Here is a 26,558-nt window from a genome sequence, read left to right as displayed (position 1 = left end):
GGCAATAGGGAAAGGCTCCAGCACTCCAAGCTGCTCAGCCTTTCCCCATTGCCTCCCCCCGGCAGAACCTTTCACTGACATGTGTAGCTACATGCTGCAGTGTGGATGCAGCTTGTTTTTCACTGCGGTTTGTAGCTCTACATACCATTCATGTTGCTGCAAGTCGTGTCTCATTAGCTGCTTCCCACAGTTCACTTGATGATTTTCTGAGCTAAATTATGTATGGCTGTTTTCACATATAAATTTATTTAACCAGTTCTGAACATTTCCAGGTGTTGTATTTTTAGGAAGATTTTAAAGATTATTCGTTGTATAGTTAAAAGGTATACTATTATTATTAAATCAACAAATATATCCCCAAACTGTAACATTTTATTTCCTTAACCTTATTCCTTATTTAAATCACGTCAACAAAATAATATTTTAGAAGAACAAATCCATTGTTATTAATGAAGTAGGAATGCAAGCACCCTATTTTCATAGGATTATAGCAATTCTCTTTGGTGGGACTTGAAGATGCTTTTGTCTGTGAGCAGTTGAGTTTTACGTTAATTTCTTTAATCCTGCAATCTTAACTCAGACAAATCTTCCATTTAAATACAAGTTTTATTTGACTTAGGCCAGCAGAATCAGACCTATAATGTACCAGATTTAAAATGTCCATCACAATCTCATGATTTTATATGTAGAATAACTATACAGGAACATCTAATGTTAGCACAGGCACTTAGGGTGAATATAGATACTTTTAGATGAAAAGTGGATATGAGTGCATGTTTCAACTCAGCTTCACATATTTGATCAAGTGTAAAAGATTGGGATAAGTTATTCTGTATATCTCATCCTAAAGAAAAGAAAACATTGATGTGGCATTTCCAGTTAGAAGCATCTTCATAATAAGGTTTATTATTACACCAATTCCTAACTTTTAGCAGAGATTATACATTTTATGTGCAGTATTTCACAAATGGTTCATATGTATTGTACTAGCAAAACAGAAGCAAATTACAACAGATTTATTTTGAAGGAGGAAACCATAATTGAAGGAAGAAGACCATTATAGGTAAGATATTAACTTTCTCTAATGAAAAAGACATATATTCTTAGTACTATATAAAGAATATTTCAAATATATTGGAAATAAATATAAAATAACACTTTTTTCTAAATATCTTATGTAACATAAAAGGCAGTAATAATGAAAGAAAAATTTAAAAGACTATATAGGTCACATACTTTTATGATGCAAAACAAGTTTACTAAACTTAACCTTCTGTGTAGGATCCTAGTGTTAGGACATATATGTAAGCTTCTTAAGTATTTATCTTTATCCAACAAAAGTTAAAAATCCTCTAACCTTATATTATTTGTAACATTATATGAACATATATGAACATTTTCATTTTCATCAAAAAATTATATATTGAAATGTCTTTTTTAAAAGAAGGAAATGATGTAACAGATATTTAACTGTATGAAGGACTATTTTTGTTTACAGTTCCTGTTACAAAAAACTATTTGACAGAAAAGGATTCAAGAATTTTGGCAAAAGAGACCATTAAGAATTTGTTTTAAATGTTCTCTAAGTGAGATGATACCCTACTTTTCATCTCATAAAAGACCCAGTTCTGTAAGGCATCAAGTGCCCCCTGGTTCAGAGCATTACATTAAATCTAAGGTGATAAGTGCTCAGGCCAACAAGAATAAATAATTAACTGGCTTTCTAAGAGGAAGAGTTCACATAGATCATGTATCAAACCATCACACTATTTTACAGCTTAATTGGTCTCTTTGAAACTGTTTAACTCAATGGAAAAACTCCCATTGACTCAACTAGGCTTTGGATCAGTTCACTGTGCACAAGGAAAAAAATAAAAGTTTTCACATTTTGCTGATAAAATAGGGAACATGCAAATAGTCTAAACTGAGTTTTATGGTATAGGAATATGATGATGTTAGGTGTCATGTATAGCTTTGTTTTTCCTTTCCTAAAATTATACAGTAGGAATTGTCATTTTCTTTCACAGCCATTAGAAGGCATTAAAAGAATGCTGATAAAGAAAATTTTTAATCTGTAAAACACAGAAACACAGTCCATCAGCCAGGATGAGGGTTTGCATTAATATATTTCTGTAAGTAGAGATGGGTAAAGTAAACAAGCAATAATTTTGGTTCTGATCCTGCTTCCAATTGAAGTCAATGGCAAAACTCAAACTTACTTCAATGGGAGAAGAACTGGACCTTGGATTTATTTCTTACTAGGAGCACATGTCTTTTGTGTCATATTTCAGTTAAAATGCCTTGAATCGATATTGATAACCTTGCAGAGAGTTCAAAAGAAGCAGTTGGAGGTGATTTAAAAACTAGATTCCTATTAAGTAATGTGCTGATCATTTCTTTAGGTAAAATATAATAACAATACTACTTACTCTTCGTCCTTTAGATCCCTGTGGTCCTGGAGGTCCTCTTGCCCCTGAAGGACCCTAAGTATTACATCAACTCATTATTTAATATCCACTACAGAAATACCTCCAGAAGTGACAAGAGGTCTATATTATAGACTATATATAAATTCTCATAGTAGTTCAATATAGGCTGAAAAAAAATCAAGCATTCTCTCTTTCTAAAAGCTCAGAATCAACCAAACTACTTTAGTACAACTTATCCAATAAAATATGCTTAGTATTGGCTTTGTGCCATTAGTATTGGCTTTGTGCTGGGTAAGAAATAATGTGGACTGTGCCTTTCTCTAGAGGCTATTCACATAAATTATAAGAACTTACTACTGCTACCAACTCCTTTGGCTCAAGTGGTAGAAACTTGTGTTATAGGGTGCTACAAGACTCATTTGCTATCCCTGCTGGTGACCCATGGTGGAGAGTGTAACACACACAAATGAGGAAGATTCCATTTGTTTTTGATTAATAGTAAACACATCATGCATACTATTAATGGATTTTAATTAAATATCAGCAAAATAAAATTAAAATGGCTACACTTTAAATCAGCCTTGAAAAATTCTAGCTCTGGGCAAGTAAAAAATATAGGTAAAGGGCAGGTGAACAGTATTTGTGCCTGGCTAGTATATTTTCATGACAGTTCTGCAAATAGCCTTAACAGTAACAGAACAAAAGAGAAATTTTTAAACAGACTGCATTTTATGTTAAATCAAAATGTTGGTCTATACTTACAGGCAATCCTTGTGGCCCTAAAGGCCCAAAGCCCCCTGGAGGTCCTGGATAGCCCTAAAATGGAAGTAGATATAGAAAAGGTATTGAATAATTCTGATCTTAATTTGCTGAACTCAAAATTGCAATTTTGGCAGGTAATGGCATTTAAAATAATCCCCCCAAAAGCTGATTATATGATCTTCACTATATTCGAAAGAGCAGTCCACTCTCCAAGGTCACAAGATATGAATGTGCATCAACAAAAAAGCTTTTACGAACAAAACCAGATTTTCAAATTTCTAAAACAGCCAAAAGATTTCCATCCCATCCCAAAAATAATCCAGTCTGGCAACTCTGATTTGATGAGTGCCTAGGACACAGCAAAGTTATAGTTCTCCTGGATACATGTTGCCAGAGCCAAAAACAGAAAAACTTTACAGTGCCACAATCCAGAACTGGATACATACATTTCAAAGAAGTTCATTTAAATTTGGGATGTGTCCCAATCCCAAAGAACTTGCTTACCCTCCATTATCCTCCAACCAGGACTGCGCATAGTGGTGTGAACAGGTGGTCATGGTAGACAAGTGTCAGTGGTATTTTGTGTGAACAGGACTGGCAAGGAAAAATTATTTTGCAGGCCCACCCAAGATTGCGAACTCCAGCTCTGGTCCATAATGTAATGGCATGTTACATTTACTGCAAACACTTACCACCCGGCATAGCACTTTCTACCATGACTTTAGTGGGACTACTCATGGTAGTATGCACTATGGCTGATAGTAAAATGTTAACAGGATTGTGTCCTATACTAATAAATCCTTGTTTATTCAGTTCCTGGCTGAGATCTGTTCCTGAGTGTAAAGTGGTAGGTAGAAGGTGAACCCAGTCAAGACAGATTTAATGTTGGTAGGAAGAGTGAAGTGCTTCAAAGAATATCATCCCCTTCCTAAGACTGATCTGTAGCCTAGGGGTCCATTCGGACTCTTCTCTGCTAATGACCACCTAAAGAGCAACTGCTGCAAAAAAAAATGTCCATTCTATTTGCTGCTGGCTAGAAAATACATCACACCCTATCAGTCTCAGGCCTAGTGAGCTGTGCGTTTGTGATTTCCAGCTTGACTACTGCAACTCACTATATCTAGGAATGAAGCCATACACCCTGAAAAACCTTCAACTGGTACCAAATGCATCACCCTACTAGGACAATGGTTACAAAATACATCAGCCCACCCATACATCACCCCAGGGCTCTACTTTGTGCATTGGCTTCCCTACCAAATAAAAAGAGCTAGCTTCAAGGTCCCTGGTCTTGCTATTCAAATCTATCCCTGGAACTGAACCAAGCTACCTGAGAGATTGCCTCTCCCTCCTGCTCATGACCTCCCACAGCAGCTATCATTAAATATAATGAAGCTGTGAGCAATGAGAGTTTTGTCTTGTTAGAAAAAGAACATTAAAAGGAGAGAGGGAAATGTCATGTAACAATGTAACCACCAGTAGACCCAGTATAGGCCCCCCAACTCCAGGAGAGGATCCCTAGCTCTGAATCCCAAGTGGAAATAGGTGCCTCTCTCAGGGTATGTCAATGCTACACGCTTCTTTCATCAGCATGTTGTACATTCCCATGAAACCTCCCTAGCACTGGTACAAATAGCAGGGTCGATGGTGAAGCACGGCTTAGGTGAGTGAAGACATGCAGGAAGGGGCTGAGTATGTAAACAAGTACATCCCCCAATGGCTCTCTATTCGCCTAAGCCATGCCTCTCTGCCTACACTCCTATTTTTAGCAGTGTAACGTCCCACTGCCTCCCTGCTGCTGGAGCTTTTCTCCACTCTGGCAGACAGGAAAAGGCTCCAGCAGCTCCCTGTTGCAGTGGGGAACGGTTCTGGCTGTGGGGAGCTGCTGGAACCTTTCAATGTTGCATCCCCTCGGCCAGAGCCTTTCACTGACATGTGTAGCTACATACCACAGTGTGGACGTGGTGTTTTTTTCACGGAGGGAGGTAGCTACATGCAGCAATGAACTGCCAAAAGCTGAAATACCGGTTCCTTCAGTCGCTCCGGGTCTGAAGGACCTGCCGCCGAAGTGCTGCCGAAGACCCGGAGCAAGTGAAGGTCCTGCCGCCAAAGTTCCGCTGAGGACCCAGAGTGCCGCCGGGTGAGTAAAAATTAAAAAGGGACTCTCAGGGGAGCCTCCCCATCCGAGAACTCAGGCGGGCCAGACAGGATGGTCCCTTGGACTGGATGTGGCCCGCGGGCCAGAGTTTGCCCATCCCTTTAACAACCGGTTCTAAACCGGCTAAAAAATTTATCAACCGGTTCACGCGAACCAGTGCGAACCGGCTCCAGCTCACCACTGGCTACATGTACACTATATGCCACTGCCAGTTATGTGTGAAGTGTAGTCATAGCCTCAAAGTCACTCAAATACCCCTCTCCTTGGCATTCCTATTTGCTAGCGAAGGCAGCTCTCTGCTCAGCTTGCTGGCTTCATTCAATCCCTTTTTCAGGTGCCTAATTCTCCCCATGCAGTGTACAGAAAGCCTGGACAACTACCTTAGGGTTGTGAATTCTACAAGGCAGCAGAGCATCTAAAAAGTCACGCATTGCAACATCTGTGAATCCAGCCCTTAGTCTTAGAAAGTAGTTCTCTCTCAGCAAACATAATCTGCAGACTATGAAGTTTACTTTTCCTTGTTTTTTGTCATGCTTGCTAATTCACTGGGCTTCAATCCTGCACATAAATCTGATGAGAGAGCTGTTTTTTAAAAAGTGGGTAATTCATATTCACTGCATGCTGCTTCAGTCTGCAAAGTACTTAGCAAGCTGCTAAATGGAAACTTTCCTAGAAACAACATATTGCAAATGCTTTACTTTTCCATAAGGCTTTTTGCTCTTGGCATGGCCAAAATGAATTAGGTTTTTGGGAAGGAAAAGTTCCTTTACAAGTAAAATAAAGCTGACTTGTACCTCATTTACTGCTTACCATGACACCTTTCTCCCCAGGAGGGCCCACTGGTCCTGGACTGCCCCGCTCTCCCTTTAACAAACAATTTAAAAAAAGAGAAGAAACAAATTTATGGTGGGTTATTTCACTGGCACAGTTCTCTTTCCACAGTGTAAGGATTTCTTACTATGGCAGGGGTGTCTGGCTATTAGGGGTTAATGAGGCTAAGTGCCACAACTGTGTAGGAGTATGTCTACAATGGACCTAGAAAATGTGATTTCCAGCTTGAGAAGACATACCTGTGCTAGCTCTGATTGAGCCAGCGTTCTAAAAATAGGAATGTAGCTGCGACACCAGAGGGGTAGCTGCAGCAACTACGCTTCTACTTTTCGTGAGCTAGCTTGAGGAGAGCTAGAGCGGGTATGTCACCTTGAACTGGAAATTACAAGGCCCAAAGGGGACTTCTGGTTGGTCTAGAGCCACTCCAGACCTTAGAGGCTGCAGGGAGTTTGGATTGTGGTGCTTGTTTGGGGTTTGCTTTTGCTGGGGGGTTGTGGTCTTTTTGGTGTGGCTTGTGTTTCCCAGATTAACAGGATTTAGGTGGGAAGGAGATGACAGATACAGAAGCAGCTGTGGGAGTGACTCCTGCAGTGAAAGACACATTGAGGATGACTGGATGTGGAAGCTGTGGTATGTACATGATCCTGGAGGGGGGAACCGGTAAGAATTTTTTCTGCATGAAATGCCGTCTGATAGAGCTGATGGAGGAAAAGATCCGAGGTTTGGAGATGCAGGTGGAAAGTCTGGTTGAGTTTAGGAAGGGGTTTGAGCAGATGATGGAGCAAAGATATGAGGTATCTGAAGGGAAAAGCTCAGACTCACAGATGGAAGCAGGGCTGGGGAATTTTGAGGAGAGACTGGGTGAGGAAAGTGGTCAGTGGAAACATGTGACTCAAAGAACCAGGTAGAGAAAAAGACGGGCTAGTGAAGGAGAAATAGAGCTTAGGAACAGGTTTGCAGAGTTGGAAAATGAAGAAGGGGCTCAGCAGGTACTTGTTGAAGGTGGAAGGGTAAGGAAGAAGAGAAGAGAGGCTAGTCCTATAGGAAAAGGGAAAGAGTCAAGGGAGACTACAACAAATATGAGCCCCAGGAGGATACAGGATGGGTTGAAGAGGATTGTAAGGGAAAATAGGAATGGAAAGAACTTGCAGCCAGAGGGAACAGGGGAGAGACTGGAGAATAGCACTGTCACCAGGAAAAGGCAGGTCTATGTGATCGGGGACTCTTTATTGAGAAGAATAGACAGGCCTGTAACTAGAGCTGATCCTGAGAATAGAAGGGTGTGCTGTCTTCCGGGTGCTAAGATACGGGATGTAGACCTGAGGTTGAAAAGGATCCTAAAGGGAGCGGGAAAGAATCCCCTAATTATCCTTCATGTGGGAACAAATGATACAGCCAGATTCTCGCTGGAAAGTATCAAGGGAGACTATGCTAGGCTGGGGAAGACACTTAAGGAAATTGAGGCTCAGGTGATCTTTAGCGGGATCCTTCCTGTTCCTAGAGAAGGGCAACAAAGGTCTGACAAGATTATGACTGTCAACAGATGGCTTAGGCAGTGGTGCTATAAGGAGGGCTTTGGGATGTATGGCCACTGGGAGGCATTCACGGACAGAGGACAGTTCTCTCGGGATGGACTTCATCTGAGTAGGGAAGGAAATAGACTTCTAGGATCGAGGCTGGCACAACTGATAAAGAGAGCTTTAAACTAGGAATTGGGGGGAGATGGATGGGAGATGTCCAGAAAATCTCCACACCAGATTTTAGCATTGAGAGGGAAGAAGATGAAGTAAGAAAGGATACAGCCATGGGTAGGAGAATGTATATAAGGAGCGAGGGCGGTGTGGATACTAGTCTAATAGGTTATACTGGCTGTAGAATGACTGTGCCTAATAGGGTACAAAATGTGAGCGAGTCCAAACAGAAAAAATTAAGATGTTTGTACACCAATGCGAGGAGTCTAGGTAACAAAATGGAGGAACTAGAGCTACTGGTGCAGGAAGTGAAACCAGATATTATAGGGATAACAGAAACATGGTGGAATAGTAGTCATGACTGGACTACAGGTATTGAAGGGTATGTGCTGTTTAGGAAAGACAGAAACAAAGGTAAAGGGGGTGGAGTAGCATTGTATATCAATGATGAGTTAGAATGTAAAGAAATAAGAAGCGATGCAATGGATAAGACAGAGTCCGTCTGGGCAAAAATTACATTGGGGAAGAAAACTAGTAAAGCCTCTCCTACGATAGTGCTTGGGGTGTGCTATAGACCTCCGGGATCTAATTTGGATATGGATAGAGCCCTTTTTAATGTCTTTAATCAAGTAAATACTAATGGAAACTGCGTGATCATGGGAGACTTTAACTTCCCAGATATAGACTGGAGGACCAGTGCTAGTAATAATAATAGGGCTCAGATTTTCCTAGGTGCGATAGCTGATAGACTCCTTCATCAAGTAGTTGCTGAACCAACTAGAGGGGATGCCATTTTAGATTTAATTTTGGTGAGTAGCGAGGACCTCATAGAAGAAATGGTTGTAGGGGACAATCTTGGCTCAAGTGATCATGAGCTAATTCAGTTCAAACTAAATGGAAGGATTAACAAAAATAAATCTGCAACTAGGGTTTTTGATTTCAAAAGGGCTGACTTTCAAAAATTAAGGAAATTAGTTAGGGAAGTGGATTGGACTGAAGAACTTATGGATCTAAAGGTAGAGGAGGCCTGGGATTACTTTAAATCAAAACCGCAGAAGCTATCGGAAGCCTGTATCCCAAGAAAGGGGAAAAAATTCATAGGAAGGAGTTGTAGACCAAGCTGGATGAGCAAGCATCTTAGAGAGGTGATTATGAAGAAGCAGAAAGCATACGGGGAGTGGAAGATGGGAGGGATCAGCAAGGAAAGCTACCTAATTGAGGTCAGAAGATGTAGGGATCAAGTGAGACAGGCTAAAAGTCGAGTAGAGTTGGACCTTGCAAAGGGAATTAAAACCAATAGTAAAAGGTTCTATAGCCATATAAATAAGAAAAAAACTATGAAGGAAGAAGTGGGGCCGCTTAACACTGAGGATGGAGCGGAGGTTAAAGATAATGTAGGCATGGCCCAATATCTAAACAAATACTTTGCCTCAGTCTTTAATAAGGCTAAAGAGGATCTTGGGGATAATGGTAGCATGACAAATGGGAAGGAGGATATAGAGGTAGATATTACCATATCAGAGGTAGAAGCGAAACTGAAACAGCTTAATGGGACTAAATCGGGGGGCCCAGATAATCTTCATCCAAGAATATTAAAGGAATTGGCACCTGAAATTGCAAGCCCATTAGCAAGAATTTTTAATGAATCTGTAAACTCAGGAATAGTACCGAATGATTGGAGAATTGCTAATATAGTTCCTATTTTTAAGAAAGGAAAAAAAAGTGATCCAGGTAACTACAGGCCAGTTAGTTTGACATCTGTAGTATGCAAGGTCCTGGAAAAAATTTTGAAGGAGAAATTAGTTAAGGACATTGAAGTCAATGGTAAATGGGACAAAATACAACATGGTTTTACAAAAGGTACATCATGCCAAACCAATCTAATCTCCTTTTTTGAAAAAGTAACAGATTTTTTAGATAAAGGAAATGCAGTGGATCTAATTTACCTAGATTTCAGTAAGGCATTTGATACCGTGCCACATGGGGAATTATTAGTTAAATTGGAGAAGATGGGGATCAATATGAACATCAGAAGGTGGATAAGGAATTGGTTAAAGGGGAGACTGCAACGGGTCCTACTGAAAGGCGAACTGTCAGGTTGGAGGGAGGTTACCAGTGGAGTTCCTCAGGGATCGGTTTTGGGACCAATCTTATTTAATCTTTTTGTTACTGACCTTGGCACAAAAAGTGGGAGTGTGCTAATAAAGTTTGCAGATGATACAAAGCTGGGAGGTATTGCCAATTCGGAGAAGGATCGGGATATTATACAGGAGGATCTGGATGACCTTGTAAACTGGAGTAATAGTAATAGGATGAAATTTAATAGTGAGAAGTGTAAGGTTTTGCATTTAGGGATTAATAACAAGAATTTTAGTTATAAGTTGGGGACGCATCAATTAGAAGTAACGGAAGAGGAGAAGGACCTTGGAGTATTGGTTGATCATAGGATGACTATGAGCTGCCAATGTGATATGGCTGTGAAAAAAGCTAATGCGGTTTTGGGATGCATCAGGAGAGGTATTTCCAGTAGGGATAAGGAGGTTTTAGTACCGTTATACAAGGCACTGGTGAGACCTCACCTAAAATACTGTGTGCAGTTCTGGTCTCCCATGTTTAAAAAGGATGAATTCAAACTGGAGCAGGTACAGAGAAGGGCTACTAGGATGATCCGAGGAATGGAAAACTTGTCTTATGAAAGGAGACTTAAGGAGCTGGGCTTGTTTAGCCTAACTAAAAGAGGGTTGAGGGGAGATATGATTGCTCTCTATAAATATATCAGAGGGATAAATATAGGAGAGGGAGAGGAATTATTTAAGCTCAGCACCAATGTGGACACAAGAACAAATGGGTATAAACTGGCCACCAGGAAGTTTAGACTTGAAATCAGACGAAGGTTTTTAACCATCAGAGGAGTGAAGTTTTGGAATAACCTTCCAAGGGAAGCAGTGGGGGCAAAAGATCTATCTGGTTTTAAGATTCTACTCGATAAGTTTATGGAGGAGATGGTATGATGGGATAATGGGATTTTGGTAAGTAATTGATCTTTAAATATTCAGGGTAAATAGGCCAAATCCCCTGAGATGGGATATTAGATGGATGGGATCTGATTTACTATAGAAAATTCTTTCCTGGGTATCTGGCTGTGAATCTTGCCCATGTGCTCAGGGTTTGGCTGATTGCCATGTTTGGGGTCGGGAGGGAGTTTTCCTCCAGGGCAGATTGGAGAGGCCCTGGAGGTTTTTTTGCCTTCCTCTGTAGCATGGGGCATGGTTGACTGGAGGGAGGCTTCTCCGCTCCTTGAAGTTTTGAACCATGATTTGAGGACTTCAATAGCTCAGACATGGGTGAAGTTTTTCATAGGAGTGGGTGGGTGACATTCTGTGGCCTGCGCTGTGCAGGAGGTCAGATTAGATGATCAGAGTGGTCCCTTCTGACCTTAGTATCTATGAATCTATGAATCTATGCAGTATACTGGGGACTTGTGACCCTCTAGCACATAATACTGTAGGCAGCAGGAGGAGGAGGAGGTCCAACATAAGGAATACAGGCATCATGGGGAGTATTTCAGTTCTGCCCCACAAGGGTAAAGTTGGAAGGCCCTCTGCTCATGATGTCTGCAGCCTTCAGCCCCGGAGGTCCCTGTAACACATGAGCTGCAGGCAGAGGAGGGCAGAAGCAGAGATCAGGCATCTGTGGGGCTATTTCAAAGCACAGGTACTGCTCCTTACTGCCACTACACCTACTGTTTTGGACTTAGCACCAAGTAGGAAGGGGGAGGGGTTAAATTTCTGAGCCTGCTGGTGTTGGGATATTAGGTAGGTAAAAAGTTCAGAACCTGCAAGCTGGTTTCATGAACCTGAAGGATTGTGTGTGGGATCCTCTGAGCTAAGGAGGGTGAGTCTATGCTCTAGAGAGGTTAGGTAGGAAGAAAAGGGGCTCTCAGCCTGGAGGGACACATGTGCATTCACACGCACGCACGTGTGAGGTGTTTCTGACCATGTGGGGATTTGGCTGGAGGAAGAGGAGGCGGCCTAGGAACTTTCTGAGCTCAGAGGATGATGTGTGGGCAAGTTGAGTTCAGGTGGGAATGGAGTCAACAGATGAATGGGGAAGTAGGTGAACAGGTGTAAGAGGGGGACAAGTCAGTAGTGGGGAGATAGATGGGGAGTGCTAGATTAGGAGACAACAATGAAGGGGAAATAGAGGAATAAATAGGGTTTTCTCCCACTGTACCCTTTACTATAAAGTGTCCCATTTCCTCAAAGGAAAGTGGGAGAGGGCACCTCTTTTTTCCCCCCACTTCCCCACCAACCTTTCTTATCCCCCCAGCACAACACCTTCCTGTGATCCCCCCCCCAATACAATCACAGTGTCCCAGTTTTTCGTTTTGAAAATAAAATCAAACTACAAGTTACTCTTTCCCTTCCATTTACTAGGTGGCTTACAGGAAAGAGATTCAGAAAGTGAACTGGGCTATGCAACCCACTGGCAGCAGGGACGTGCCTTGCATGGGGGTGTGTCACATTCCTAGCTACCTACATTCTTTATGCATCCATGAGTTATCTATAACCGTAACAAATAAACAAGAGAAAAAAACTTCACATTTCCCTCAATTTTTTAATAACACGTACATATGGGCAAGTCAAGCCCGCACCTCAGCATCATCTGCCACTGCTATTTGTCTAGCTCCCTGGCTAGGAGAGGAGGAGGGTTTTTCCCTCACCTCTTATATCCTGACTCCTCTTCTATCCTAATAACATCCAGCAGCTACTAGGCCTGGCTGAGGATTAATATCGGCTGCTAAAATACAGCTCTTAAAAATAACAAATGATTCCTTTATGTTATAGAGAGGCACCTGGTACATCACATTACAGTACACCACTGATCATGAAGAGACAAGTATCCAGTGTAGTCATGGAAACTGTCAATCTGTCATTAAGCAGTTTGCTTCCATTTGCTGACAGATTTGCTACATTTCCTCTCCTATTTTAAACCAGCGACTGAAGTAAGTTTGTAAGTACATGAAGAGCAAACAAAATGACAAGATCTCCTTCAATACCGTATTCTAAGCATGCAGTTATGATTAAAGCCTTATAAGACTTATCCATATTTAAGATTTGACAACCAGTGCTTTCATTTCATGTATTTCCTTTTCCTTGTAATATAAACCAACAGTAAAAATATCACCATATTTTCATGGAAGTTATAATAAATTCATAGAGTAAGATTTTGTCAGTAGCATTCTTTTGAATTCCAGCCACCAAAGTTGGTGAACTAATTCAACCCTGCAGGATTAAAATATGAATGGTGCTAGGTCATTCTGACAAATAATTATGTGTTTATAATAATTGAAACTGACATTCTGTCAAGTAAAAGCTTCCTGTTTTTATCTTTTTGTTAAAACTTGTCTAATATTCTTAGACTTAGTTTATGCTAATAATATTAACACTGCCAAACATTACATTCACAAACACATCTGAGTGTCATATAGGAGAGGAAACTGTAATTATGTGCATTTATTGACTTAGCTTCATTTAAAAACTGGCACAGAAATTTTACTAATGCTTATTGCCAAATAATAGTGTTCTGCTTTTATCTCTCTCTCCACAGTGAAGTGAAAAATGGCCACCCAATTAAAACAAATACTGATCGTGTCACATTCTCAAACTGACCCCAGTGAAATAGATAGGAAGGCAAGCCCTCGGGCACAAACAATATCTCTGCCCACTCCAGTAAATGCACAAGCTCCAATTTCATTATAAATAAAGTCAAACGAACCATGTGCCAGTCACTGGTATTGGATTTGTGCTGCATTTGATTACATCCCTATGTGTTAAAATGCATACTGACATATTAGTTATGTCACAATGATCACTAAATAATCTATCATCAATGTATGGTTTCTATAAGCGATTTATACTGCTGTTCAGACTGAGATGTTAGAAGTTACCTTTTCACCAGGGATTCCAGCAGGTCCAATTTCTCCAGGTAAACCAATGGGTCCCTACATGAAAAAACACATGGATTTTATTTGTATGATGCCCGTGCTGCTTCGTGCTTTTGCATCTGCCAACAAACAAAGGGCAGATTGTGGATTGCCTTTTTTCAACCTGGTGAGCCACCTACTCACAAGAGCAGACCCAGGGGTTTGGAAAGGACTGTTTGTGTGAGTCAGAGTTTGTCCATGTGAGTAAGTGTGGTACAGCCTAGCCCATAGGACTTCAGGGGCAGATAATTAATACTAATTCCCAATCTTCCCCTTCCTGGTAGTCTCGCCACAGCATTACAGAGCTTTTCCTAATATACCATTTTCTCTGTTGAGCAGACATCTCTGGTAGTAGCTTCTGCTGACGGTATGCAGTTGGGGCTAGATTGTGGCCTGTGGGAGGCACCTCCTGTACTCAGATCCAGATGCAATCAAGGGATGTTGGAAGAAGGGGAAATATTATTTAATTATTATTTAACTTTTATGTTGTGGTAGTGTACCCCACACACCTCCTGGTTGTGGGGTTCTGTCCCATTTAGTGGCACCGAGACCACTTAGAGAGAGATTATTGAGTCTGCTCTACAGGCATATGGCTTCTAGCTCATGCAGTAGAGGCTCACGCATATAGCACCAGAGGTCCCAGGTTTGATCCTGCCCGCCAACAACCAGGGTCTGTTGGTGTTACAGTAGCACCTAAATGCCACCACGAGGCTGGGCCTCATTGTCCCAGGTGCTCTATCAACATATAACTAGCAATGCTAATTGCTTTCCCAGTGCTTTAGTCCTAGCCACAAATTTCTAGGAAGCTATAAATTCATCAAAGAATATCCTCGATGTCACTGGAACGCAGCCCAGGCAAAACAAAAATACTATTGGATTGAGGTAATACTTATTGTCTCCTGAGCTTGCTAGGAATGGAACACCCATTGAAGTCATGGGGAGTTTTGGCGGAGAAAGACACAGGATCAGATCTTTTCCTAAGAAAATAGCTCTCTCATGACCCTCTCCTACGAATTTCCACCAGTATTGTACAGGCTGTAACAAAAGATCTATATGGAGGGGTTCTTAACAGGGGAGTTCCACGAATAAAAGATAGGTCCTTTTGGAACTAGTCCACTCTCAGTGGCCTCAGTCCACTCCCACTGAAGCCAATGGTAACACTCAACAGGCGCAGAGTTAGGCCAATGCTGAATACTTTTCAAAAATCTCACCCCCAACACCATGTAACACACCGCCACCACAACATTCCAAATGAATTAACAATTAAATAAAACACCTACAGCTTTGTAGCATTTAGGATCATTGTAACTCTAGGCCCTGATTCAGTAAGGTACTTAACGATGTGCTTAACTTTAAATAAGCCTGTGTGTAGCCCAATTCACTTCAAATGCCTACCCTTAGGCAGGTCCCTAAGTACCCTGCTGAATTGAGCCCTAAGTGCAGAAAACAAGGAAATTCAGAGCGAGGCCTGTTTTCCAACATACAGTTAAAACAGGACAACCCTTTGACTAGTATCCTGATATTTCCCACTGGGTATTAATAGTGGATGGTAGCCTTAGCTTTTTTTTCTTTTTGCTCATCTTATTTAGCAGGTGCTGTTTTTCTGTAGTCCACTTGGCCAAATTTTAATAAAAGCTGCAATTTTCTTCCATACAGTATTTCATACTCTCTGCGACAGGTACTAAGACAATGAATAACATAAATAAATTGGTTTATTTTTTAGGGTTTTATTTTATTTCAAAATATTATATTGATAGGTTTTGATGTCCATTTTAGATACGACCATGATGAGATGGAATGTTGAGGGGCAAGGGTGCATATACAGGCAGATAGATGTCAAAAGAGATAATGGAAGCTACAATATCTGAAACCATATGGAGAAATGGTGCCACTTGCATGATTATTTGTTTTTAATTTTATACATATATATGTTGTTCAGTGGAGTTATACTGACTTTTTTCTGAATCTCTCTAAAATGGATATACAATTGAAAATAACAGAGTATCCTCCCAGCTTCAAAAGACTTGGATGATTGACATTTCTATTCTTGAGGCTGTTGTTAAATCTTCTGTACTCCCTCTGAACTCTTTCTTCTTTTTCTTTTTAAAGAAAATGGAGTCTTACTTAACAAATGGAGGGAAAAGGCATAAGGGTAAGCCGACATATCTGTACAGTGCAGAGTTTAAAGCAGTCTGTTGACAGTGTTTGGAAAATACCTTCCATAAAAGGCTTGTACAATTTGCCTAGGAAAAAATGAAAACAACTCCAATGGAAGAAAATGTCCTTTCTGTAATCCATAACATAATTACAAACTCTCATTTGAATAGACCTGTAATCATTAACCCTACTGCATATGCCTTCCCTATATAGCCCACACATTGTTTTACTTTTACTAGCACTACCTCAGAAATCTACCATTTTGGAGACATATTCCTTCAATTTGAACTGCCTCCAGTTTCTAGGGTAGAAGGAGACTTTGAAAACGAGGCACTATGTAAACAAATGAGAGGCAAATTATAGAGGAAAAGGCAGTTCTTTATATTGAACAACAGAAAATATCTTCTTTTTATGTTCATTTTTAACCATTCTTTCATACCAATAGGAACACACAAAGGAGAGCACCAAACCCTGTCAACAAGACATCTTGTTAAAATGGATATGTTTTTTCAGTTTGTACATAGTCACAGCAGCTATATGCCAACTGGAAAATTCTGGCTCCACTGAAATTAATGGAAGCTTTACCATTGATATGAGTGAGTTCACCCCAGACATATAAACTCCATCTGACCATTAAAATCAATTGGACTTCTCATGTGAGTAACTCCTCACCAATGGAAGTCAGAGGTTCACAATCTGGCCCAGTCTAATAGCTCTTAATTGTGATAGAGACTACAAAAACAACAAACCAATTACACCTACAGCCAATTTGTTTAAGGAAGTCTTAATGCTTTGAGGCAGTTTAGCGGTTCTGGGATTTGTGCTCTGAACATTACATTCACAGCCTGGACTGAGAGTAGGGATTGAATTGTGAAAAGAACACAGTCATGTTCTGAGGGGCAACTCCTCAACTAGTGTAAACTGTCACAGTTTCAGGGATTTAAACAGAATGGAACTAGGATGGTTTAGTCCAGCTGAGTATCTGCCTCTGAATATATTACAAATAAGAAATAATCTTTATTCCTATTGAGTGCATATATTTTATTCTGAGAACACCGAATAGAATCATAGCTAGAAGCTACGTGGAGCTGTGTTTATTTGAAAGAGTTACTTTCCTTGTAATGAGAGTTAGAAGAGATCTTTCAGGTCCTTTTAATTTTACAGGACAATCCATGGCTAGGTGGAAAACTGAAAGTGCCCACGCTCAAGGTTGGTTAGTTACTGCAGCCAGTTACTTCCAAGCAGGAGTAATGAGCACGGGCTCCTTCTCCCTGGGACATGAAAGCTGTGGAGAGGGTGGAAGAAACAACAGCGGGAGAGATAGGAAAAGAAAAGAAAGTGTCAGTACAGAGAAGCTGTGAATGCCTTGGGAAAGGAAAGCACATTCATGATCCCAATTCTGAGCTAATTGATGAAGTGAAAAAAATTAATGCACATTCAGTATTTTACTAAATATAACAACCAATAATAACAGATTCAAATGTATGGTTAATGTATTTTTATAGCACTAAGGAAATTGCAAAACAGCATGTAGACATGGCAAAAATGATGTACGAATGCTGTCCCTTTGCTACACATATTGGCTGTCCCAATACTGCACTGTTACAGGATCTTTTTGATCTATGTTGCTCTAATGCTGTCTGTTGTGTTCAGCCAGCCAACTTCCATGTAATCAGAGTAAGAAAGTGGAGTCTGGGTGGAGAATTTAATATGGCAGACTGGGGAGAGAGATTGGTGGCTATGTGGACAAATGCAATATATCTGTGAGCTAATGATGTCTGGCCCAATAAGAGGCTGTAAGTATCACTGTGGCCACATCCTGACTGATCTTCCTTATGACCCTTTGGGAGATGGGAAGAAAAGCACAGAGAAGCCAATGAAGCCAGGGGATGAGGAAAGCATCTTGGAGTGACCCTGGCCTTGGTATCAGCTCTGGAGCAGAAGACAAGGCAAGATCTACCTCAGGGAGCCCCATCAGTGGCATAATGATGTCTTTTGCTTCTGTAAATAAATATCAGTAAATGCTTGACTCAACTCCTTCAGTTCCACCTTGTCTTCTGAGGATGTTGCGAGTTTTTTTTCAAAAAGAAAATGCACAGAGCTGGTGGTCCCAGCTATGTACTTGGAGGCAGTAGATTTTCAATAGCACAAATTAGAGTTAGGGATCCAATCCCAATGACTTTCAATGGGAGCTGGGAGCCTAATTGCCCTTTGATACTTAGGAGGTTGAGAGTTATGGTTCAGAGTGTTTTCTTGATTGTAACTCTTTTTGGATATTGTTAATAAACATGTGGAAGTTTTTGGCTGTTGTCTCTTTCTGGTAAGGTGTAAAACAACTCCTGTAAGCCATCTTTACTACATTCACAAGATATTTCTTCCAAGAGAAATTATTTCTAGAGTGTCCAACTGGAAAATCATGCAGATTGGCCACAATCAGGCAGCAGCTATGTGTGCTCCAGGTTTTGAACATATTAAAGCATCATGAGGATACTTCTGATTACTATTAAATTCTGGAAGAAAACTGCTTTAGGGAGTCAGTGCAATTGTAAAACAACTATTGTTGGAAACATGTTCTCAATTTCCTTGCTACCCTGAAGATCTGGATTAGCATGGGGTTAGCAAAAGTGGAACATTTTAAAAAAATGGTGATTGAAGAAATAGCAAAAGGCACCTGGAATACATCATATAAGTGATCATGAAATATGCAGTGTTGTTGTAGCCATGTTGGTCCCTGGACTGACACTGCCTCTGAAATCTGGCAGAAATATGAACGTTACTAGTAATGTAGTAATATTCAACTGTGTTATGTCTGTAACACATTAAATCAGATTATGTGTTTAAGATTCAGATGTTGGCAACTGCTATCTCTACATACATAGGAATATAACCAAGTTTAATTAGCAGTAAGCAACTTTAACTGGCACTTAAACAAGTTTTTGTTTTTGAAGAACAAAAATATTCATACACGCCAGATAGCTGTTACTCCTTTTATGATTTAATTATTATTTTATTTCAGTCGATTAAAATCATTGCTCTATAGATTTATATTGCCAACAAAACAACAAATTCAGGGATTTCTGCCTTTAAACATGCTCTGTTTATATATATATATATAAATAGGTTCAATAAAATCCACAATCAAGGCCACTAGAAAACAGAAGGTGTAAAATCACTGCTAGGTTTTGTGATTTGTACTCTGCTCCCTATTTTCCTGGAATTTGAGCTGCGTTAGAAATCTCAGTGTTTAATATATTTTGATATCATAGCCAGTGTTAGGCCATCTCAATTGCCCTGTGGAATACAATATGAGCAGGGTCTGCTATCAGTGCTTGAATCTCACTAACTCTCCCGTCTGAAGTTGTAGGCCCCAGGAAGGCAGTTTGGGGTGTGAGCTGGCGAAGAAAGCACTTGGATAAGAGTTCAGAGTATAAGGGCTTCACGAGGCCATAAAAACTACATTAAAATCTCAAAACGAGGGAGGTTCCTTAAGAAGGTGATATGTGTGAACGAGTCCTTTTAGAAACTTTGAAACAGTGGAATGAGAGAACACTGTAAGTCTAAGTGGGAGGGTGGCAACCTGAAATGAAAACTAAACACACCCTGACAGAGCTGACGTGCGGGCTGTTATCCAGGATCTTGGTAATAGAAGCTTACAACAGGATGAGACCTTGTTGTGAAGACCAGATGGAAAAATCTCTTCCAGTTTGATTTGCAGATTGATTGTCTACTGCAAGGTTACTGCACTGTTACAGGATCTTTTCGATCTATGTTGCTCTAATGCTGTCTGTTGTGCTCAGCCAGCCAACTTCCATGTAATCAGAATAAGGAAGTGGAGTCTGCGTGGAGAATTTAATATGGCAGACTGGGGAGAGAGATTGGTGGCTGTGTGGACAAATGCAATATGTCTGTGAGCTAATAATGTCTGGCCCAATAAGAGGCTGTAAGTATCACTGTGGCCACATCCTGACTGATCTTCCTTATGACCCTTTGGGAGATGGGAAGAAAAGCACAGAGAAGCCAATGAAGCCAGGGGATGAGGAAAGCATCTTGGAGTGACCCTGGCCTTGGTATCTGCTCTGGAGCAGAAGACAAGGCAAGATCTACCTCAGGGAGCTCCATCAGTGGAATAAAGGCTTAAGAATAGAGTGACCACTCCTGGTTGTCTGAGTACTGTCTGCTGAGGCAATCCACCAGATCTTTGTTTGTTCCTGGTAAGTGAAGGGCCAAGGGAGTTATCCTGTGAAGCTGGTAGCATGTGCACTGCTTGACTGCTTCCTGACACAGGGAGATAAGCAGGCATCCCCCTGCCTGTTGATGTAATACATTGTGGAGGTGTTTCTGTCAGGATATGTACTGTGGTTCCTTTCAGGAACAGTACTGGAGATACAGGTGCTAGTGGTATTGGTACTGGGGCCAGGTTGGTGTCAATAGTTAGTAACAGGTCTGCTGATATTGTTAAGGACTGTGGCACTGGTAGGTTGGGCACTGAAGGTGCCAGTGAAGAGTCATTGCCAGTATTGAGGTTCATGGTATAGTGCACTTAATTCTACATGGAGCTGGATGCAACAGAGAGTCAGCCCCGCTGGCCTGTCCAGGGTGATCAGGCATGTGGGCTTGTGAGTTAGAAATGTTGGAAGGCCTAATGACTAATTTCTTTGATTTCTCCCATTCCAGAAAGAGGATTGATGCCATTAGTTACCCCTTGAGCAGAGCTCATATCTGCCCTGCCTCAACATAGTGGAGGCGGTACCAGGTTTTGGCACTGATTGCCAAATCTGGTTTGGAAGAATGAGGTCAGCTGAGTGAAGAGGATGCGGATCCTTTCTTGGTACCAGCAATGGAAGCCTTCCAGGTAGAGTCTCTACTTACAGGAGTACTAACACAGCGGGATCTCTGGGAGGAGAATCCCTTTTTTAAACTAGAGGTTGCAAGCCTGAAAAATGGGAAGGGTAGTGGAGTTTTCAAGAAGGATGAGAAGGAAGAGAAAGGTCAGAAGAGAGATCAGAGAGTCAGACACTAAGGTGAACATGATGCAGGTGCCAGCAGAGACTGAAGAAGAGGAAAATTCTTGATGATGTTGGTTTTCTTTTGAAAAAAAAAATGGCAACATCCTGGGCAGACAAAGTGGGACTGAGGGAGCTAGTAAAACATTTACTGATGTTTATTTACACAAACAAAAAATCTTTATACCAATAGACCAAGCCAAATAGTTTTGATCTCATACTAAACTTTCTCAGAGTTCACAGGGCTCTTTAGATCCAGGGCTTTAGTTTGGCTCACATAAGGAAGCCAACTGCAAAGTTTGGATCCAGATCACTACAGGTTTGAGCCCATCTCTGCTTATTACAGAAGAGGATAAATATCTGCCAAAGGTAGTGTATTAAGTCAGAGTCCTTTGGCATCCCCATAACTCCCTTTTGGCACAGTGGTACACTCCAAAAATCAAATTGAATATGTTAAGTATTATAAAGGAAAGGAAAAAGAAAAATAACTGAATGAAAAAAAATTATCAAGGCCATAAACCTAGTTAAAAAATTAGGCCATAAACTTTCATTTGCAAGGATTTCTGTACGAGTCTCTAATGACAAATATCCCTTTATAGAAGCCTCCTTGACATAAGCATTTTTATGGAAAATGGATCAGAGACCAGATCCCACATCTAACACATGCATAAGGAAGACCAAGCATACTGCCAGAGCACATGCCTTGTGTTAGAAACTGGACTACAGTGCAATAATTGGAAACATATTGTATACTTAGTGCAAAATAGAGTATATAGTAATTTTTTAAAAGGCTTGGTTAGAGAGAAGCGGATATTCATCCAGTTCCAAAAGAGTCATGTGTAAGCAGTTACCTGTCAGGCTATATAAACTAATATTTACTTTTAAGTCAAAAGAAAATTTTCCAATGAAGCATCATTTCATATAGAATTCAAAATTTCACCATATCCATAAGACATAAAGTTAATGACATGATACAAATATCCATATGATATTTTCTTGCCATAAGAAAATCTTTACATTATTGTACTCTTTTCTTTCCATTCATTTCCATGAAAACTTTCCCTGCATCTGCACATTCCTCCCAGCTGGAAGACGAGATCTAAGCTGTACAAATGCAATAATTATGTCTGCTTGTAAGGATTAATACACAGACACTTTTCTCAAGAGCCTATAAACTTCAGTCTTTGCAAAGAGTTTCCTTCACCTAGGTACAGTATTTAAAAAACAAACAAACAAAACCAACCAACGTCCAGATTTCAACACATTAAACTGAATATTTCTAGAGTTTAAGTCAGTTTCTTTCTATGTTAATTTTAACAAAACAACAACCATATTACAAACCTGAGCTTCTATTACTTTATGTCATACTGATACACCTAGAATTGTGTTTTCAACTTTTAATATGAAATGCCCCCAACCTTTGAAACTAAAGTCCAGTCTCAGACCAAGTTCACCAGCTCTGCATTTTGAGACATAATAAGAGTTTTTAGATTAGTTTGATCTTATTTTTCATAGTCAACAGCAAAAATAAATTAATAATTACAAAGGTAATGCAGCTTATTTGCAAAAAAAATAGGTCAAATGGTTGTCCAGCTAGCAAGGCACCCGCTGTACCCCGCAACGGCAATGCACATCACAGCTAACAATATGGGAAGAGGAGCATGCTCAAAAAAGCTACTCTGTTCCCAACGCACAAAGGAGGGGGTGGAACCTTGGCCTGTCCGCTCACACCATTGTGCTGGCTTTCTGGGGAACAGAATATTGTGCTGCAGACAGACCCAGAGCAGTTTACTCCCTTCCCGGAGCAGCAAGGAAGCCAGGAGGAGGACTGTGACTCTCTGAGTCACAGCATCACTCCTGATTGCTCCAGAGGCAGTACCAAAATGCAGATCCTTTGGATCCAATGGATAAATAAATCTGAGTTCATTCAGAGTTTTGAAGATGAAGGTAAAGACCCTGAAATGAAGCCCAAATCTGATCAGCACTAATGCAGAGTGCAGACAATTAGTTTTAAAGGCTGTCCTCTCTCCAGACCGCTGTGAACATGGAACAAAAAGGAGCTGAAATGGAAAAAGTATTGAGAAAATTCTGACTTCCTACACATAGAGGGGGAATTTAGCTAATGGGGTCATCTCCTGGGTCCAAGACACTTCCTTTGTCAATGCCAAGTAACTACTTGCCAGGAGCTGCCTGTATGACTGTAAGTGAGGTACAACATACGTGGGTCATATTACTTATTCTTCCAGAGGGAACACCAAAAAGTTTTTTTTTTAAATAATATATTTGATTCCGTAAGGGTTAGGAAAGGCTTTTCACTGCAGGGAAAGCAAAGAGGTAGAGGGAAAATTCTTCCTCAGATGAATCTAAGTCCCTAGCAAGTTGGTTTACTTGGAGAAAGGAATAATGATGAAAATATAGAAGTTTGCATGTACACACACCTTGTTCATTCTAATGCTGCTTCCTCATCCGTTTTTGTCCTTGTAGCTTTCCCATTTTTTCTTTGTTTGTATAACATTGTGCTGCAATTGCTATACTCTGCAACCAAGCTCTCTCAATTTCAAAAAGACAGAAATAACTTAGGCTTCAGAGTAACTGCCGTCTTAGTTTATATCCGCAAAAAGGTCAATAAGCTTTCGTGAGCTACAGCTCACGAAAGCTTATGCTCAAATAAATTTGTTAGTCTCTAAGGTGCCACAAGTCCTCCTTTCCTTTTTGAGAAATAACATACTCTCTCTCTAATCAAGATCAGATCTTACTCGCAAGCAGTACTGTTTCTGCAAGATTTTGAAACAACCTGAGATACTGAAGCACGTTACAGTGCCATCATCCTTTACTAGGCAGACTGAGTTGTCTTTCCTTTCCAATACCATAAGCCAGGAGCTCAGGAAGGAAAATTGAACAGGCTTACCGAATTTAGTCTTTTCCAAAACCTTTAATGCCTTGTGCTACATGTATTTGCTGATGGCACTTCATTCTGAGTTAGGCAAAAATATGATAGTAGACTAGAACATTGCCCAATGTGCAGCGCCTGACAACTAAACAGCTGTTTGATCACAGTTTCTGAATCTCACTGCTATGCTTATGCCAATCTAAGCTTTTTGGTGAGTGATCTGTATTAACGGTCAACCTTAAAACTTCAGATCAATTTCCTGCCTCAGAGCCTTTGTATTAAAAATGTTAGGAAGGGAACATAAGATCTATAGGTGCGTTAATCATGATTATGTTCAGAAGCATAAGGTTATAAAGGCAGATGCCCTTGTCCTCTGTTCCACACACTGGGATCTGACTGTCTGTTTTGTTAAACTTTTCTGTCCTTTGAAATAGTATTTGTTAGTAAATCAAAATAATCTGAGTAAAAGCCTCTGAGGTTACTTATTTGGGATATGTACATCCTGCTGGGGAAATGTATTGATTTTGTAGCAGATAGCTACAGTCTCACTGGAACGTTCAAAGGTGCAGTTGCCAGACTATAGAATGAACTGAACATTAGAAAGAGAAAACATGTTGGCATCATTGCTTTATCCACAACTCAAAGATACAAATATCATGGGCCAAATTCTGCTTTCAGAAACACCGTAGTAAATCCAGAGTAATTATTCTAGAGATACACCTGTATGATGCATCAAAATTTCACCCCATGCTTCTCATCTAAGATGACAGAGTGCTGGCAGGATGTTCTCATAAGCAAAATTTGGAAGTCAGTCTTCTTCCACCTTCTTCCCAGATGCCATGTGATGGCACTACTCATGTTAAAAAATAAAATGTTTTCCTGAATCATTAGAGTGTACAAAAGAGGTGCATTAAACTTTGAGATGCAGACTGACACAGGACCAGCAGTAAATAGCATGCTCACACCTGCACCATTATTGAGTGAAAATGAATACATATACTCTGTGAACGGCTGTAAGGATCCACGGGTCTAGAATGTGGAGTTGTGGCGTCCTTGGATGACTAATGCTTCCACATCACCACTGGGAAGCCAGTTGAAGGAGCATCCAACAAATAGTGGAGGGTTATACACCTCAGGAAGTCCTGCCCCAAAACACCAGAGTAACACAGAACCCTGTGAACACCTGTTTAGTCCTCACCAACTATTTAAACCAAGAAGTTGCCCCAGAGAGCTATCTGAGCAACAATGCAGACTCCAGCTTGCTGCTGCTACTAACCCTGTCGTTTGCCTTGTCTTGCTCCTGATTCCTGCCATTAATCCTGGCCCCGCTTGACCTTGATACACATCTCCTGACTTGGCTTGGTAACTAGTCTCGACTCCTGCCTTTTACCCCTGTCCAGGGGACACTACTGGTCCAACTGCCTATGCCCAGCCATTACAATGCCATTTCCATGATCATTGGTCAGGTAGCTCCCAAATGTCTCTTCTCATATTCCATCTTCACAGGTGACCTTGATATACACATAGCCTGCTACATGTAAAGGAAGGTAGCTAGAGAACTGGTGGTAAAAACATTATGTTGGGTGTAAATGACTGTGACATAAAGAGTGTTTGAAGTCTGATGCAATTGTTGTCCAGAATGCAACGAAGAGGTTCTTTATTTCAGCATAGCGTCTGGTGAACAGGACTTAACAGATCTCTTCTGAATGGTAGATGTCATGTTGCCTCCCCCAAGTAGCACAGCTGAACATTTGCTGGGGGTTGTTATTCTGTTTTGCAGATAAGGTTGCCTGGATTTGGAGCAAGATGCAGTTGAGACGACAGCACACCCTCGTGCAGGAACTGTTGGACTCTCTCTTGTATGGTTCCATTTTCTTCTCTGTGAGGGCAGACCAGATGGAGAGCTCATTTAAATCAAGATTGGATTTTTTTCTAAAATAGATGCTCTAAGGATTATTTTCAGGAAGTTCTATGACCTGTACTGTACAGGAAGTCAGACTAGATGATCGCAATGATCCCTTCTGGCCTTGGGATCTATGAAGCTATGTGCCCCATAGCTCTCTTCTCTGAAGTACTAGAGAGTTCCATTTGGTCACCCCTCCAACATGTATGTGATGCTTTTAAGTGGGGGATGATAATGAGGTAGCATGGACTCAGGTTATTCCAGTATCTGGAGCAAACTCAGGGCTAGGCTCTTTGGCTGCTAAGGACATGAGCCTTACACAGTGCAAAACGGCTTTAAAACAGCTGGTGATTCCTCACAGAAAATTCCCCATGTATGGGGAATCTTCACTGATGCAGGGCTATTGGAGATAGTGTAGCCACCTCCTACACCAGCCACTCCCGCTCAGTGCAAGAGGGAGGTGGGAGCATGATGGAGCTCAGCTCCACTATACCTGATTCTCCCCTAGTGTAAGAGGCCTTATACCAGCAGCATAATTTAGAGGACAACTCGCCTTGGACAGCACTGAACAAGGAGCCATAACTAGGCTGCACCCATGCCTGTGCTCAGACACAGCGGAGAATAAAGGCTTCTGTCTCTGCTTTACTGGATCTGGTTGGTGTGGTTGACCAGTTTATCCAGTGACTTGCTGGGATTGGGATTTTGATAAGAGTGAACAGCCCTCTGGATTTGGATGGATTATGCTGGT

At 40.9% G+C, this 26,558-nt stretch overlaps 1 protein-coding gene across 2 annotated transcripts in view; it reads right to left on the bottom strand.

Moving 5' to 3' along the window:
* COL24A1 (collagen type XXIV alpha 1 chain) overlaps window positions 1-26,558 on the bottom strand; it is a 253,935-nt gene that overhangs the window by 81,346 nt on the left and 146,031 nt on the right. For both annotated transcript variants that reach the window (XM_038412721.2, XM_038412722.2), the window contains exons 25-28: window positions 13,822-13,875; window positions 6,160-6,213; window positions 3,192-3,245; window positions 2,430-2,483 (exon numbers count right to left, since the gene is read on the bottom strand). In XM_038412721.2, coding sequence (XP_038268649.1) covers window positions 2,430-2,483; window positions 3,192-3,245; window positions 6,160-6,213; window positions 13,822-13,875 — 216 coding nt within the window. The remainder of the gene's footprint in view (window positions 1-2,429; window positions 2,484-3,191; window positions 3,246-6,159; window positions 6,214-13,821; window positions 13,876-26,558) is intronic.

Source organism: Dermochelys coriacea, chromosome 8 (genome assembly GCF_009764565.3).
Source record: "Dermochelys coriacea isolate rDerCor1 chromosome 8, rDerCor1.pri.v4, whole genome shotgun sequence".
In the NCBI taxonomy this organism is placed as follows: Eukaryota; Metazoa; Chordata; order Testudines; family Dermochelyidae; genus Dermochelys; species Dermochelys coriacea.
Note: the sequence above shows the minus strand (reverse complement) of the source record. Positions and strands in the feature narration are given on the sequence as shown.